At 40.0% G+C, this 12,014-nt stretch overlaps 1 protein-coding gene across 7 annotated transcripts in view; it reads right to left on the reverse strand.

Annotated features, from left to right (window-relative positions):
- Window positions 1-9,154: 9,154 nt before the first annotated feature.
- LOC113588258 (TBC1 domain family member 14) overlaps window positions 9,155-12,014 on the reverse strand; it is a 22,383-nt gene continuing 19,523 nt past the window's right edge. For 5 of the 7 annotated variants that reach the window (XM_081695328.1, XM_081695327.1, XM_081695330.1 and 2 more), the window contains one exon: window positions 9,504-10,493. In XM_081695328.1, coding sequence (XP_081551454.1) covers window positions 10,122-10,493 — 372 coding nt within the window. In that variant the 3' untranslated portion in view covers window positions 9,504-10,121. Of the gene's footprint in view, window positions 9,383-9,503; window positions 10,494-10,696 lie in introns of those variants that run through there. The other 2 variants (XM_081695329.1, XM_081695332.1) reach the window with 2 other exon arrangements.

Consider the following 12,014-nt stretch of genomic DNA (forward strand, 5'->3'; position numbering starts at 1 on the left):
ACCATTGTCCTGAATATTACAAACACAGTCTTGAATAATATTTAAACCCTACAAATCCTTCTGTAGCCTGCCTCATGTTTTATCCAGTAAAAGGATTCAATTTTATTTCATTGCAACCAGAAAAAATTACAAATATAAATATTATTCAAGGTAATAATTTAAACATAAAGCTCTTGCAGGCTGTTTTTATATGTTTGCCCTTCAGAATTTACCTTTATAGCATTTAGCTGACACTTCTTATCCAAAGCAACTTACAACTATGACTGAACACAACTTGAGCAATTGAGGCTCAGGGACCCAACAGTAGCAATTTGGCAGTTATGGGGCTTGAACCAGCAACCTTCCAATTATAAATCAAGTACCTTAACCACTGAGCTACCACTGCCCATAGAGCTTAATGATATTCTATGCTCGTATCATGAGGGACGGACCTTTCAGAGTACCTGGAAGTAGGCTACACTGTAACAGTATGTGAAGGAGTGCAGGGCTGGTGAGGGGGTGTTACAGTATGACACAGTAGAAGACAGCACTGCACTAGTATGACATAGTAGAAGACAGCACTGCACTAATATGACACAGAAAACAACACTGCTCTAGTATTACTAGAAGTCAACACTGCACTAATATGACACAGAAAACAACACTGCTCTAGTATTACTAGAAGTCAACACAGCACTACTATGACACAATAGAAGACTTCCAGTGCTCACTTTCAGCAGCATCCACTGCCTGCAAGATGTCAGGGCTTTTTATTAGTGTTTGCAAACCTGCCTCCTGTAGCCTGTATTCTTTTCAAACAATGATATGATGCCGCTTACTGGAGTTTACTATAGATGTTACAGTGGCAATAATGGTGATATAAATTAATCATTGACTACAGCAAGAATCAGCTGCCTTAGGACCTCTCAAGACAAAGCTTCCTTTACACTCCACATCAAGCAGCTATGTAACTAACTGAGAGTGATTCAAGAATTATTTGCAATACTGACCTTATGAAGCAATGCTAAAGATTACATTCACATTTATACAGATTACATTTATAGTGTTCTGCAGACATTCTTAGTCAGAGTTGCATACATATATTACATACATAAGATAAAATAAGATATGAAAATAAATACATAAATGAAAAAATACACAACACCAAGTCTCTCCAGTTCATTTATCCCCTGACAAAAAGTCACATGTACCCATGTCCCATAATCATTTACATGACCATCAGTTACTCACTGCACATCAGCATGTGTGCACAGCCAAAAACCTTTATTTTTAGAAACCTTTTAAAGTGGACATGTAAGATGCACCATTTTGAAGTTAATTAAGTGAAATCACTTTGACCTCCAGGAGGTCTTCTCAGTACTATTCTCAGTGCTCTCATACAACCAGTAAAGCACGATGATTCTTCTCGCACTGCACTGCATCAGACTATGTAGTTCATAACTGACCTTTCATTTTATCACTTCAATTAAAATATCAGATATATTAGTCATCTTATATCTAACATGCTCATCCTGAATAATTAAATCTGTAATGTATTAGGACTCATAAATATGGGAGTACATTGCATAACTTAGACATCAGGACAGCAGTTTTGCACCTGCACCAAATTGTACTAAATCATATATTTGCTTTGACCCAAACTAGATGATTGTCTAACCTTGTCATGGCATCATGAGTTCTTTAACGATGGCAGAACCCTTTGGAATATTACTTTAGAATCAAGTATAATCTACAAGATGAATGACATGGGAAAACTGGAAAATTGCCAGGATTAAACTAAAGTATCTACTCATTGCATTTGTGTATCGTGATCCTGGTACGATTTTCTCCAGAGTCAAGGAACTGATGAATGTTGGAAATTATCGAAATACATAGAACAGAATTATAGACCATGAGTAGAAAAGATCACCATGATGGTATCCTTTATACTATTGATGTTACGTCATGTATTAGTTAATTTAAGTAAATATATTCACCGACTTCGAAGTTAAAGTTTTTCTATTTAGCTAGCCCTGAGAATAAGAATAGTCGTCGATCAAAATGTTTCATATACTCTATGGCACAGCGGTCATATTACATATTGAGCAATAATCATCAGAATAAAGACATTGACAATATCCTTTCCTAGATAGCTCGCAAAAGAATAGTTACGATAGCTTGTGGATAATACGTACTGATTGTTTGTTAAAATGTATGTTTTATCTAGACCTGAAATTAATTACGACGCTAAGCCCCACCGAGTTAAATCATACAACGCACGATAAAGTATTTTAACCATTAGCTAAATAAATAGCTAAATACACGTCAGCCTTTCTAGTAACTTATACTAATATAAGGTATAGCATGAATTCGTTAAGCATTACTGAATTGCTTACCTGTTGATAAAAAAAGGATAACGGTTGATCCATGTCCATGTTCGTTCGGACGACTTGGCAACGTTTAAGATGTATCGCTTACAATTACGGCTGTGAAGTAAAGGAGTGAAGTACCGAAAACACGGCTTTAAGAAAAAGTCGGTGGGGAAAGAAATGGTTTTCGGATAAAAGTTGTAAATTACGTCCCTCCCCCAACACCACTCTCAATTGTGGAATGCACTGAAAGTGGTAAGAGTGTGATAACGGACAAAAACCTTGTGTGATTATTTATAGAGTAACCACATTGGTTAGAGATCAGAGAAAAAATAAATTAATTAAAACTTAGTGATGTTTGCTTATTGCTTATTGCCCTGTTTGAGTACATCTGGCAAATAAGATGTGAAGAGGTGAGAGAGGTTCTCTCTCTCTCTCTCTCTCTCTCTCTCTGTCTGTCTCTGTCTGAGTGTGTGTGAGAGAGAGACAGTCAGTGACCTCTGACTGCAGTGTGTCAGAGAGGACACCGAACAGACAGACAAAGTGGAGAAAAATTGGTGTAGTATGAGACTAAAAACTTTAATTTTCTTTAATCACATTATTTCACTATTAAAGAATGATTTCAATGATTCCTACTCAAACATCGGCGGTACAACTAAACTTAAATGAGCGGGTACGATATATACATATATCAAATCAAGCAATAAATCATTTGACGGTTCGTAAATACCGTTACCGCAAAGAAATGCGTTAGCCTTGGATTACGCGCACTTAGTCCAGCTTCAGTGCACCAGTGGTGGAATGTTGTGTTGAGGACAGAATCTTCCCCAACCCACCAGTAGCTCACACGGGGAACTCTTATATATATGACCGACACAAAGCTCCATCATCAGATGTACACCTGAGCTGATGAGACATAACCGACTCAAAGCTCCATCATCAGATCTACACATGAGCTAATGAGACATAACCGACTCAAAACTCCATCATCAGATGTACACCTGAGCTGATGAGACATAATGGACTCAAAGCTCTATCATCAGATCCACACATGAGCTGATGAGACCCATATCCCACCAGCATGAGCCCAGGCCCTATCCTGTGTCCATAGGGACCATAACATGAACCATTAACATTATGTGACCGTTAGATGAAGCCACGTGCACCCAAGGAACTGTGTTGTATGGTGATGTCTGTGTGGTTGTGAAGACCCCAGTTACTGTTACCATTGCCAGTATCGTTGGTCCCAATTCCTTCCTACTTACTGTTTAGTGTTTTGATTATTGTCAGTGATTCTCAGACATTGTGTAGTGTTGTCTGACTCCTCAGTGGACAGTCCAGACTGCCAATAGAGTTCACTGTAGTGTTAAACACAGTGTACCCTAAATGTAGAGAGTAACCGATGTACACTACACACTGGTGAAAGGACCAGAGTGCACAGCGCTGTCCTACGGCAGGTGTTAGTGGTAGGATTGTTGTTCATAGGACTGGCGGTATAACAGACATGGTCAGCACTGCTGTTTCAGGTGAGCCAAAAACTAACAGTGACAGAATATTAATCTAACATGAACCAAAATGCATGAAGCTCATGTTCAAGAAATAAGCATTACAGTATTTCTCTCAATAGTTTTTATTGATGAAATGAGAACTTTGACGTAGCTGTAGTGCTAGGTATTATTAAAGTTATACATTTGAAAGTGTAAAACAGGCACAATGATGTACTTGTGTCGTTTAAATTCTGTCTGTTGTCTCCCTTCTGAGTACTCTGTGTAGTGTTTTATACTGAACTGTCTCTGTAGTGATTAATGACTGAGTAAACGAGAACACCATTCAGACACAGCCAGTGTTTTGTAGGTTAGCGCGTGTTTCGGGTGTAACCAATCATACTGTTTGCTGCTCCTGATTGGCTGGCTCCTGCTCACCACATCCTATTAAAGATGTGTGTCACTGGTCTGTAGTCTGCTGGCTGGATGCTGGGTTAAAATGTGGTTTGTCATTTTGGCTTGTGGTAAATGTGCCTGACCCATTTATCTGTTTGAAATTTACGTTTTGCTTTACCCCTTTTGGATTACATTAGCTGATTGTTAGTGATGAGCAGATAAAGTCCCGTGAAGCTTTTGAGGCTTCTTCCTGTATGAAGATCCAAGGTTTTGAAGCATTGAGAACTCAGTACCATCCAGTGGTGTTCGTGAGCACAGAACAACAAAGACTCCAACATGGAACTGAGTTTGATGCAGTGTGAATCCTCTATGCGTCTTAAGAGTCATGTACTGTAGCAGAATCACTTCTAATTCGACCATCAACCGAGAACCTGGATAAACTAACATGTTCTCATGCATTACGATTTCGGGACCTCTGTCTAGTGTCTCCTATACGCGTTAAACTAAATTGTGCCCACAATTTAATACATCGTGCACACAAATATAAACAGATACCGTGCCTTTTAAGGGCTCTGTAACCCTCCCAGTTAACGCACAGAAAAGCTTCCAGATTGCCAGTAGCGCCCCCTTGTGAACATTTTCTGTTAAACGTGAGAGAGTTACTGATTTACAGTCCAGGCTCATGGGGGTCCAGGTCTGCACGTTCCGCATTTAAAAAATACAAAACCAAAGTAGCAACTTCAGAAATATACGAAATGTACTTTTCAGATTTTGTGCAGCAGATGGCGCCATTGTACAGAAAAGCACGGCAAGAAATTCTATCTATCTATCTATCTATCTATCTATCTATCTATCTATCTATCTATCTATCTATCTATCTATCTATCTATCTATCTATCTATCTATCTATCTATCTAAATATCATTCTGAGTTGGAATGACATTCTGAGTTGGAATGAATTTAGACTGAAGTACAGATGGTGTTGCTAAGATGCATTTGACTGCATACACCGACTGTCTTGATTTTCTGTTTGGGATATCAACACACACTCTGGATTTGGTTTCTGAATGTACGCTTGGTTACAGTTTTGTTGAAATCAGTGGTGCCTGACGGTGCTCCGGTAGCTCTGGTGAGGGATCACCACTGCTGCATACAGGAGCGCCATCAACACTCCCGCACACAGGAGCGTCATCTCATAGCGCACTGCTACTCCCTGTCTGCCTCCTTTCTATTCTTTAATCTACACTTTAATCATAAAAGTCCGTTTCATACAAAACAAGAAACACAACAGGTTTTATTTGCTTTTATTTAACAAACACTACGTTTTATATTAAAATAATTGAAATAACAGTAATAAAAAGAGCCAGACCATTTTAATGTGACATATAATGGCTCATCCATCCAGTACCAAAATGTATGTTCAAAGATTTTTGCCAAAAAGCTGTTTTTTACAACCTTGGCCAAGCAGAAGCCTCCAGGTGGATGTAAGAAGATTAATAGTAAATGTAATAAAACATGAGCTAATTTCAGATTAAACATAATTTAACAACGCAGGTGAGTTTAAGTGGAACTTTCGAAACCACGGTCTATGTTCTTTTTCATGGCCTCTTTCACCCAGTTACGATGAGGGTCGGCGCAGATACGAGCCCGCTTCCTGGTGGTAAAACTGCAGACAAGAAAATAAGTGTGTCTGTTTACCTACAATTTAACAGTTAGATAATTTAATTAAGAGTTACATATATAAAGAGTGTGATAGGGACTTACATAACTCCGGCTTTTGGACACTCAGATCTCGTTGTCTCGTATTTGGTAATAACATTTACGGGGATTTTATGCTCATAAAAATTGAAACAGCACATATCAGGCCTATTTGCACCTGTAAAACATAAATAAATTCTAGGCGGTTGAGATAATAATTAAGTAATAATCACAAGAAGAAAAATAAGAACAAATATCTAATGAAACTAAATATATTTAAGCAGCCTGAATCAGCCAATCTTTTTAAAAAGGAAGTAAATGTTGAGCTTGTATGTTATTGAACATGTATGCTGTTGAATATGTATGTTATTGAACATGTATGTTGCTGAACATGTATGTTGTATAATATCAGTCACCAGTGGCACGTTTCAGCAGGTGTTCTCCTCTATAACGTTACACTAATACAACTAATACAACGTTACATTAATACTGAGCATCAACCGTAGTCTTCATGTAGGCTAATGCAGTTACAAATGCGTTACAGCAGCCTAGTGTCTAAGAGAGTGGGAGAGGACAGTACGTTTACATCTAATTTATGCAGCTGGTGTAGAATGGACACACAAGCACAGTTAATTGTGCGCGCTATCGCAGAAGCTCGAGGACGACCTTTCACTTACTTTCACTCACTGCATGGGTGTGAAGGCATGCGATCACCAGCAAACCGGTGAGGAGAGCTCGCACCTTCATGACTGCAGCTTCGGTTGCACAGGAGGTGATGATCTCTGATGAAGAGAAAATATTACAAGTGAGCAAATTGTATCTTTTGCTGGGTTATATGAGCGCATAGGGGGAGTTGCACTGTTTGATTAAATGGGCAGCTCGAGAGTGACGAACGTGCTTCAGGAAACGCGTCTGTGGTTCTCACCTGAAGAAAGGCACGCAGAGCCTCCCGGCACGCGGCAGTCTTTATAGGAGAGAATCAGAACAATTCTACATCTGATTAAATACATACACCTCATATACCTTTAATCAGAAACAGTCATTAACATCGTAGTTGTTATGGTCTTGTTACTGTGCAAATTTAACAGCTGTAATGACTTTAGAAGAACTACGCAGTGTCGCATCATTAGTAAAGTGTCCAGAGGTAGAGCGTGAGTCGGAATGGTTTAGTTATCGCGTTTGTGCAACAATATAAACAGCTGAATGGCGTGAGTGTGTGCTAGTGGTGGGGTTTCCAGGTCGAAGTAGCAATGAATTACACAGATTACTATTGGTGTTCACCTTGAATGAGAAAGTGTGTGTGTGTGAAATGGACAGCATTTTAATTAGACGTAAATTTGAATGCACTTTTAATTTTAGCAATTCGTAAATTAATTTCACTGTATCCTTGATATCGGATTTGTTGTATTTAAAACACTAAAGTTATTGTATAAACTAAATATATTTTAGTACTATATTCTAATATAGTAAAGTGGCATAATTCGACCCCGCCCCCTGTCTCCGGCCCCCGCCTATTGGGTGGACACTCGTCTCCAGACGCAAGGTCCCGCAGCACTTTATTAGCTGCAATATTCCATCATGTTGATTATTTGGTCCATACTTTTAGAGTAGCTTGATCTTAACATTTTAATAATGTTAACGGAGCGTCTGGACTTTGTGATTCCTGAACAGTCGTGTTTATCGTAATAAAACAATCGGCTCAGTAGCCTTCGGTGTCAAACTCCTCCAGCGAAATTGTTTTGGTCGCTGTTTGCATTACCTGCTGAGTGTGAATGAGCAGAATTTCCCAACAGTTTGAGAGTGGTGTGAGCACAACAGATTGTACAAAATCTCCTACAGATCTCCAGAGTCTGATCAGTCCAGTAAATGCACTAACCAATACTGTCCAGTTTAGAGTAAACACAATACTTTCAGCATTTTAATGTTGGTATAATTATCTGAAATTTTTCTGACTTATATGTAGGCTAGTCTATCTTGATCAATGTTGACGTCAGTATTTTGTCATTTATTTGCACAACCTACATTTGTTGAAACATATTTGTAATTTGTATCATAATACATATCAAAGCACTTTGTATTGTGTCTGTGTTGGTGTTTATCAGCCATTAAACTCGTGTGACGTAATACGTTCAACCATATTTTTATGCCACTGTATTGAAAGTAAACATGAAGCTTTTTTAATATAAATGTGAGTTTATTCAACCAAACAAAAATAATAAAATGTTACTTTAACTTATGCAACACAAAACAATAAATTTATAAATTGCAGCGCTATTTCAGTCATAATAATGCCAACATCATCCGAGCTAAAGCTTTATGTTTAAAGCTGAGTTAGAATAAAATGATTCATCTCCTTGCCCAAGCTAAGAACTGCTCTAATAAGCAGGTACAAGTGAAAGTACAATTTGTAAGGAAAACATGTGTCTTGTATCTTCTCTCCATCAATCATCCAGTTGAGTTTAGACTGAAGACTCCTCCACCAAGCGCTGATCAATTCTGTCCATGGTGTTCCGCACCCACTTAAAGCCAGGGTCTGCACAGATGCGAAGTCCCTTCTGGGTTTCAAAACTGAAGATGAGATAATGTGTTGATATATTTACCTGCTGACATTTTCTTTCATCTGAATTAATAATTCACGATTCCAAATTAACAGTTTATATGAGCCCTAAACCCCATAATCAAAACACGGGCCTTATTGTGAAATAAATGCAATAACGAATGAAATTCTAAAAAAACTTACGTGACTCCAGCTTTTGGACAATCTGTGCTCATCACTACATATGATTTAATGGCTCTTGCAGGGATTGGTTTCTTAAAAAAGTTAAAACAGCATTCCTCCGGTTTTTTTGCATCTATATGAAAACATTCATTCGTTTATATAATTTATTTTGAATGATATCCTAGTGGCGTATAAAAGTGTGGGTCAACGACGGATTGATGACTGATTGTAGAAATGTAGTCCATAAGAACTTTGGCTCCGACTGTCTAATTTATGGAGGTGGGATTTCAAATTAGCATATATATTAGTACAGATATTATTAGGTATAGAGACTAATGCAGAAACAGATGCATTCGCACAGTCTCCCAGCGAGGAAAAGGTTCTGTGCCTCGTGCCGTTAACATGATATTTGGCTACTTAGTGTTTTTTTTATAAACATGTCAGTCACTTACAGTCACTTACATCAGACTTAACAGCTTCCTTAAAGAGACATTGGGTGATAAACTTACTTTGGCCCATTACGCTCAACTGAAGACACGCAACCAGCAGCAGACCCAGAACGAGTGCTCGAGCAAGAGTGCTCATGACTTCAGCTTCAGGTGAGATGACGGGTGATGTGAAAAGATGTTGAGTGGTGAACTTGTACACTGCACTCGGTTTTATGTTTAATGAGCGGATGGGGTGGGGGGCGGTTTGTGTAAGGGGGCAGCTCGTGGGTGATGGTATGTTCTACTTATCTAAAAGAGAGAGAGAAAAAGGTGCATGTTCCACAGGAAACTGTGGTTTTTAACCCAAACGCTGGCGAGAAAACTCAGAAACGCAGAATATTTCTCATTACACAAGCTCACATGACCAAGCAAATGTTAAAACGGTTTATGTCAAACACAAAAATGAATCAGTACAGCTTTACATAAAACAGGTTTCTTACATTCCAAACTCTGTGCAGTGTGTTCCCTGCGTGAAGGTAACTAGGCCCCGTACAAATACCAGTTTACAGCATTGGAAATTAATTCAAACAAATATAAAACAGAAGCAATAAATAATGTCGTTGGGCTGACTAGTATAGCACACTTCATTATTACTGTACCAGTGTTTGTACTGAGATGATGTCATGGTGAACAGCAGCATTAGGTCAATTACTGCTGTGTGCAGGACTGATGTGTGAAGGCTTTTATTCTCTCTCGCACACGCACATACACAAGCAGACACAACCTGTCACAAACAGCTAAAACAATTACGCTTGAAGAAAAAACCTAAAACACCACACATTTGAACTGGGGAAGGTAGTAACAGACATGCATGGATTAACTTCACGAGGTTTCACACCGTTAGTGTGATCCTCAACGGTTTATGCAGATGGACAGGCATGCACAAAAGGGCAACATTTCGTGACCCCTAAAAGTAAATTTTCTTGTCTTTGAATGGAGTGAAAAACTAATTTATAATAAACAAAAACATTTTGCACATTTTTAAAACTTATGCAATGCACTTTGAAACTATTAAATAAATGCCAGTAAGAGATATGTTATTGAAACATGAAACAAATGATCTGAGATGTTGCAGAGAGAGAGAGAGAGAGAGAGAGAGAGAGAGAGAGAGAGAGAGAGAGAGAGAGAGAGAGAGAGAGAGAGAAAAGAAAAAGACTAACCACAGTGCAGTTGTGTGCTGCTCTCCGTAGTCCTGGCTGTGGTCAGCATGGACGGGGGAGAGGCGGGCCCTGTAGTCTGATGAGTGTGTTAATCTGCAACTCTGCACTCTGCACACAGGTTTCACATCTCCAAGATGACTGAGCATGAGCTCAGAGTCAGAAACAGCTTCAGGTAACGCAGGTGGAGAAGCACGAGAAATCTGTAAGAAACCCGTGAAACAGCTACTGTGCGAAACACTTAACAACCAGCTGGTCAACATCAGATCAACCTTAAACAAGTACAAACATATAGAAATTCCAGGAATAATCTTATGTACAAAGTGCAAATTAAAGCCAATTAATCTGGTTGTAAGGAGGCAGAGTTTGACCTGAGTGGTTTAAATTAGACAGACTGACATCTCTGTGGTGAATAGACATTTTAATGAGACAAGTATAGTGAACAGTTTAGGACACCATTTCTCTGGACTAGTCCGAGTACTGGTCCAGTCACCCTCAGATCTACGAGTGCCATCGACACATCCGGTGGGTGTGGCTCATTTCAGAAGAGTCTGTTATGGTTGAAAATAACCGTAACGGCTGTGCAAAACTCTCTCCAAGCACAGTCGATTCAGAGAAGCCATGCAACTCAGCCCTTCAACCCAACAGGAGGAACTCCAGAGCAAGTATTGCTTTCAGTGTGTGGACCACAAAACTGGCTGAAATGGGTGCCATTCCAACACAAGAGCATCAACAAATCAGCAGGACACCAACCCAGGCAATTACACTGAGTGTGTGTGGACCAGGTTCATAACAGCACTGCTAATGAGGGTCATTCTGGTTTTGAATGTGAAAGGGTCTACAAGTGCCACTAAGATGAACACAAAATGTATTTAGCTTCTGCTGTCAGACTGCAGTCATCAAGGGCAATCACAAAAAGGTCTGGAGTTGTTCTGTCCAGTTCAGTTCCTAGTGCAGTACTGGAGGCCTCCAGGACCTGAGAGAGACATGGCTGATGGTTGTCCTCTCCAGGCTATGTCGGGGCCATCTTTAGAATCAGTCCCAAGATCCACTCACACTACAGCCACCGTGTGAAAACCAACTACACTGAAAGTGACATGGAGACAGCGAGTGGAGACGGTGCTTCAGGGAGCTGGGCTCTTCAACACTTTAACCATTGTGGCTATCACTGTGGAACAAGGCAGCAGACGCAGCGCCTGCCAACCTCACTCTCGCTCTCCCTCCACCACGTCTCACATCCTGCTCCCCTCCATCTGTGGCTCAGCAGAACACAGTCACACTCTGGGAGACACTCACAGCCTACCTGCTCACAAGAGTGCACGCTTGTGGATAGAGAACAGCAACAATGAGACTGAGAGAGGGGGAGAGAAAGGGATGAATGGAGAGGAAGAGAGAGATTCTCACAAAAACAGAGAGAGAGAGAGCGAGAGAGAGAGAGAGAGAGAGAGAGAGAGAGAGGGGCGAACAGGATGGGAGGGCAGTAGAGATGAAGGAGGCTTTAGGAGTGAATGCTGCGTGATGTTAGATGTCAGAAGGGCTACATGGCTGGTGGTGATCAGCTCCATACAGAACACAGAGACTCCGGCAGTACAGCGATGACTCCAGCAGTACAGCGATGACAGAGGAGTGAATACACCACCAAAGTGCGCACTCGTTTACTCTGGCCTTACCAAGTGTGCACTCGTTTACTCTGGACTTACAGACAAAGTGCATATTCATTCCCT

This window comes from Electrophorus electricus, chromosome 13, assembly GCF_041902795.1.
Source record: "Electrophorus electricus isolate QZ-2024a chromosome 13, ASM4190279v1, whole genome shotgun sequence".
Taxonomy (NCBI): domain Eukaryota; kingdom Metazoa; phylum Chordata; class Actinopteri; order Gymnotiformes; family Gymnotidae; genus Electrophorus; species Electrophorus electricus.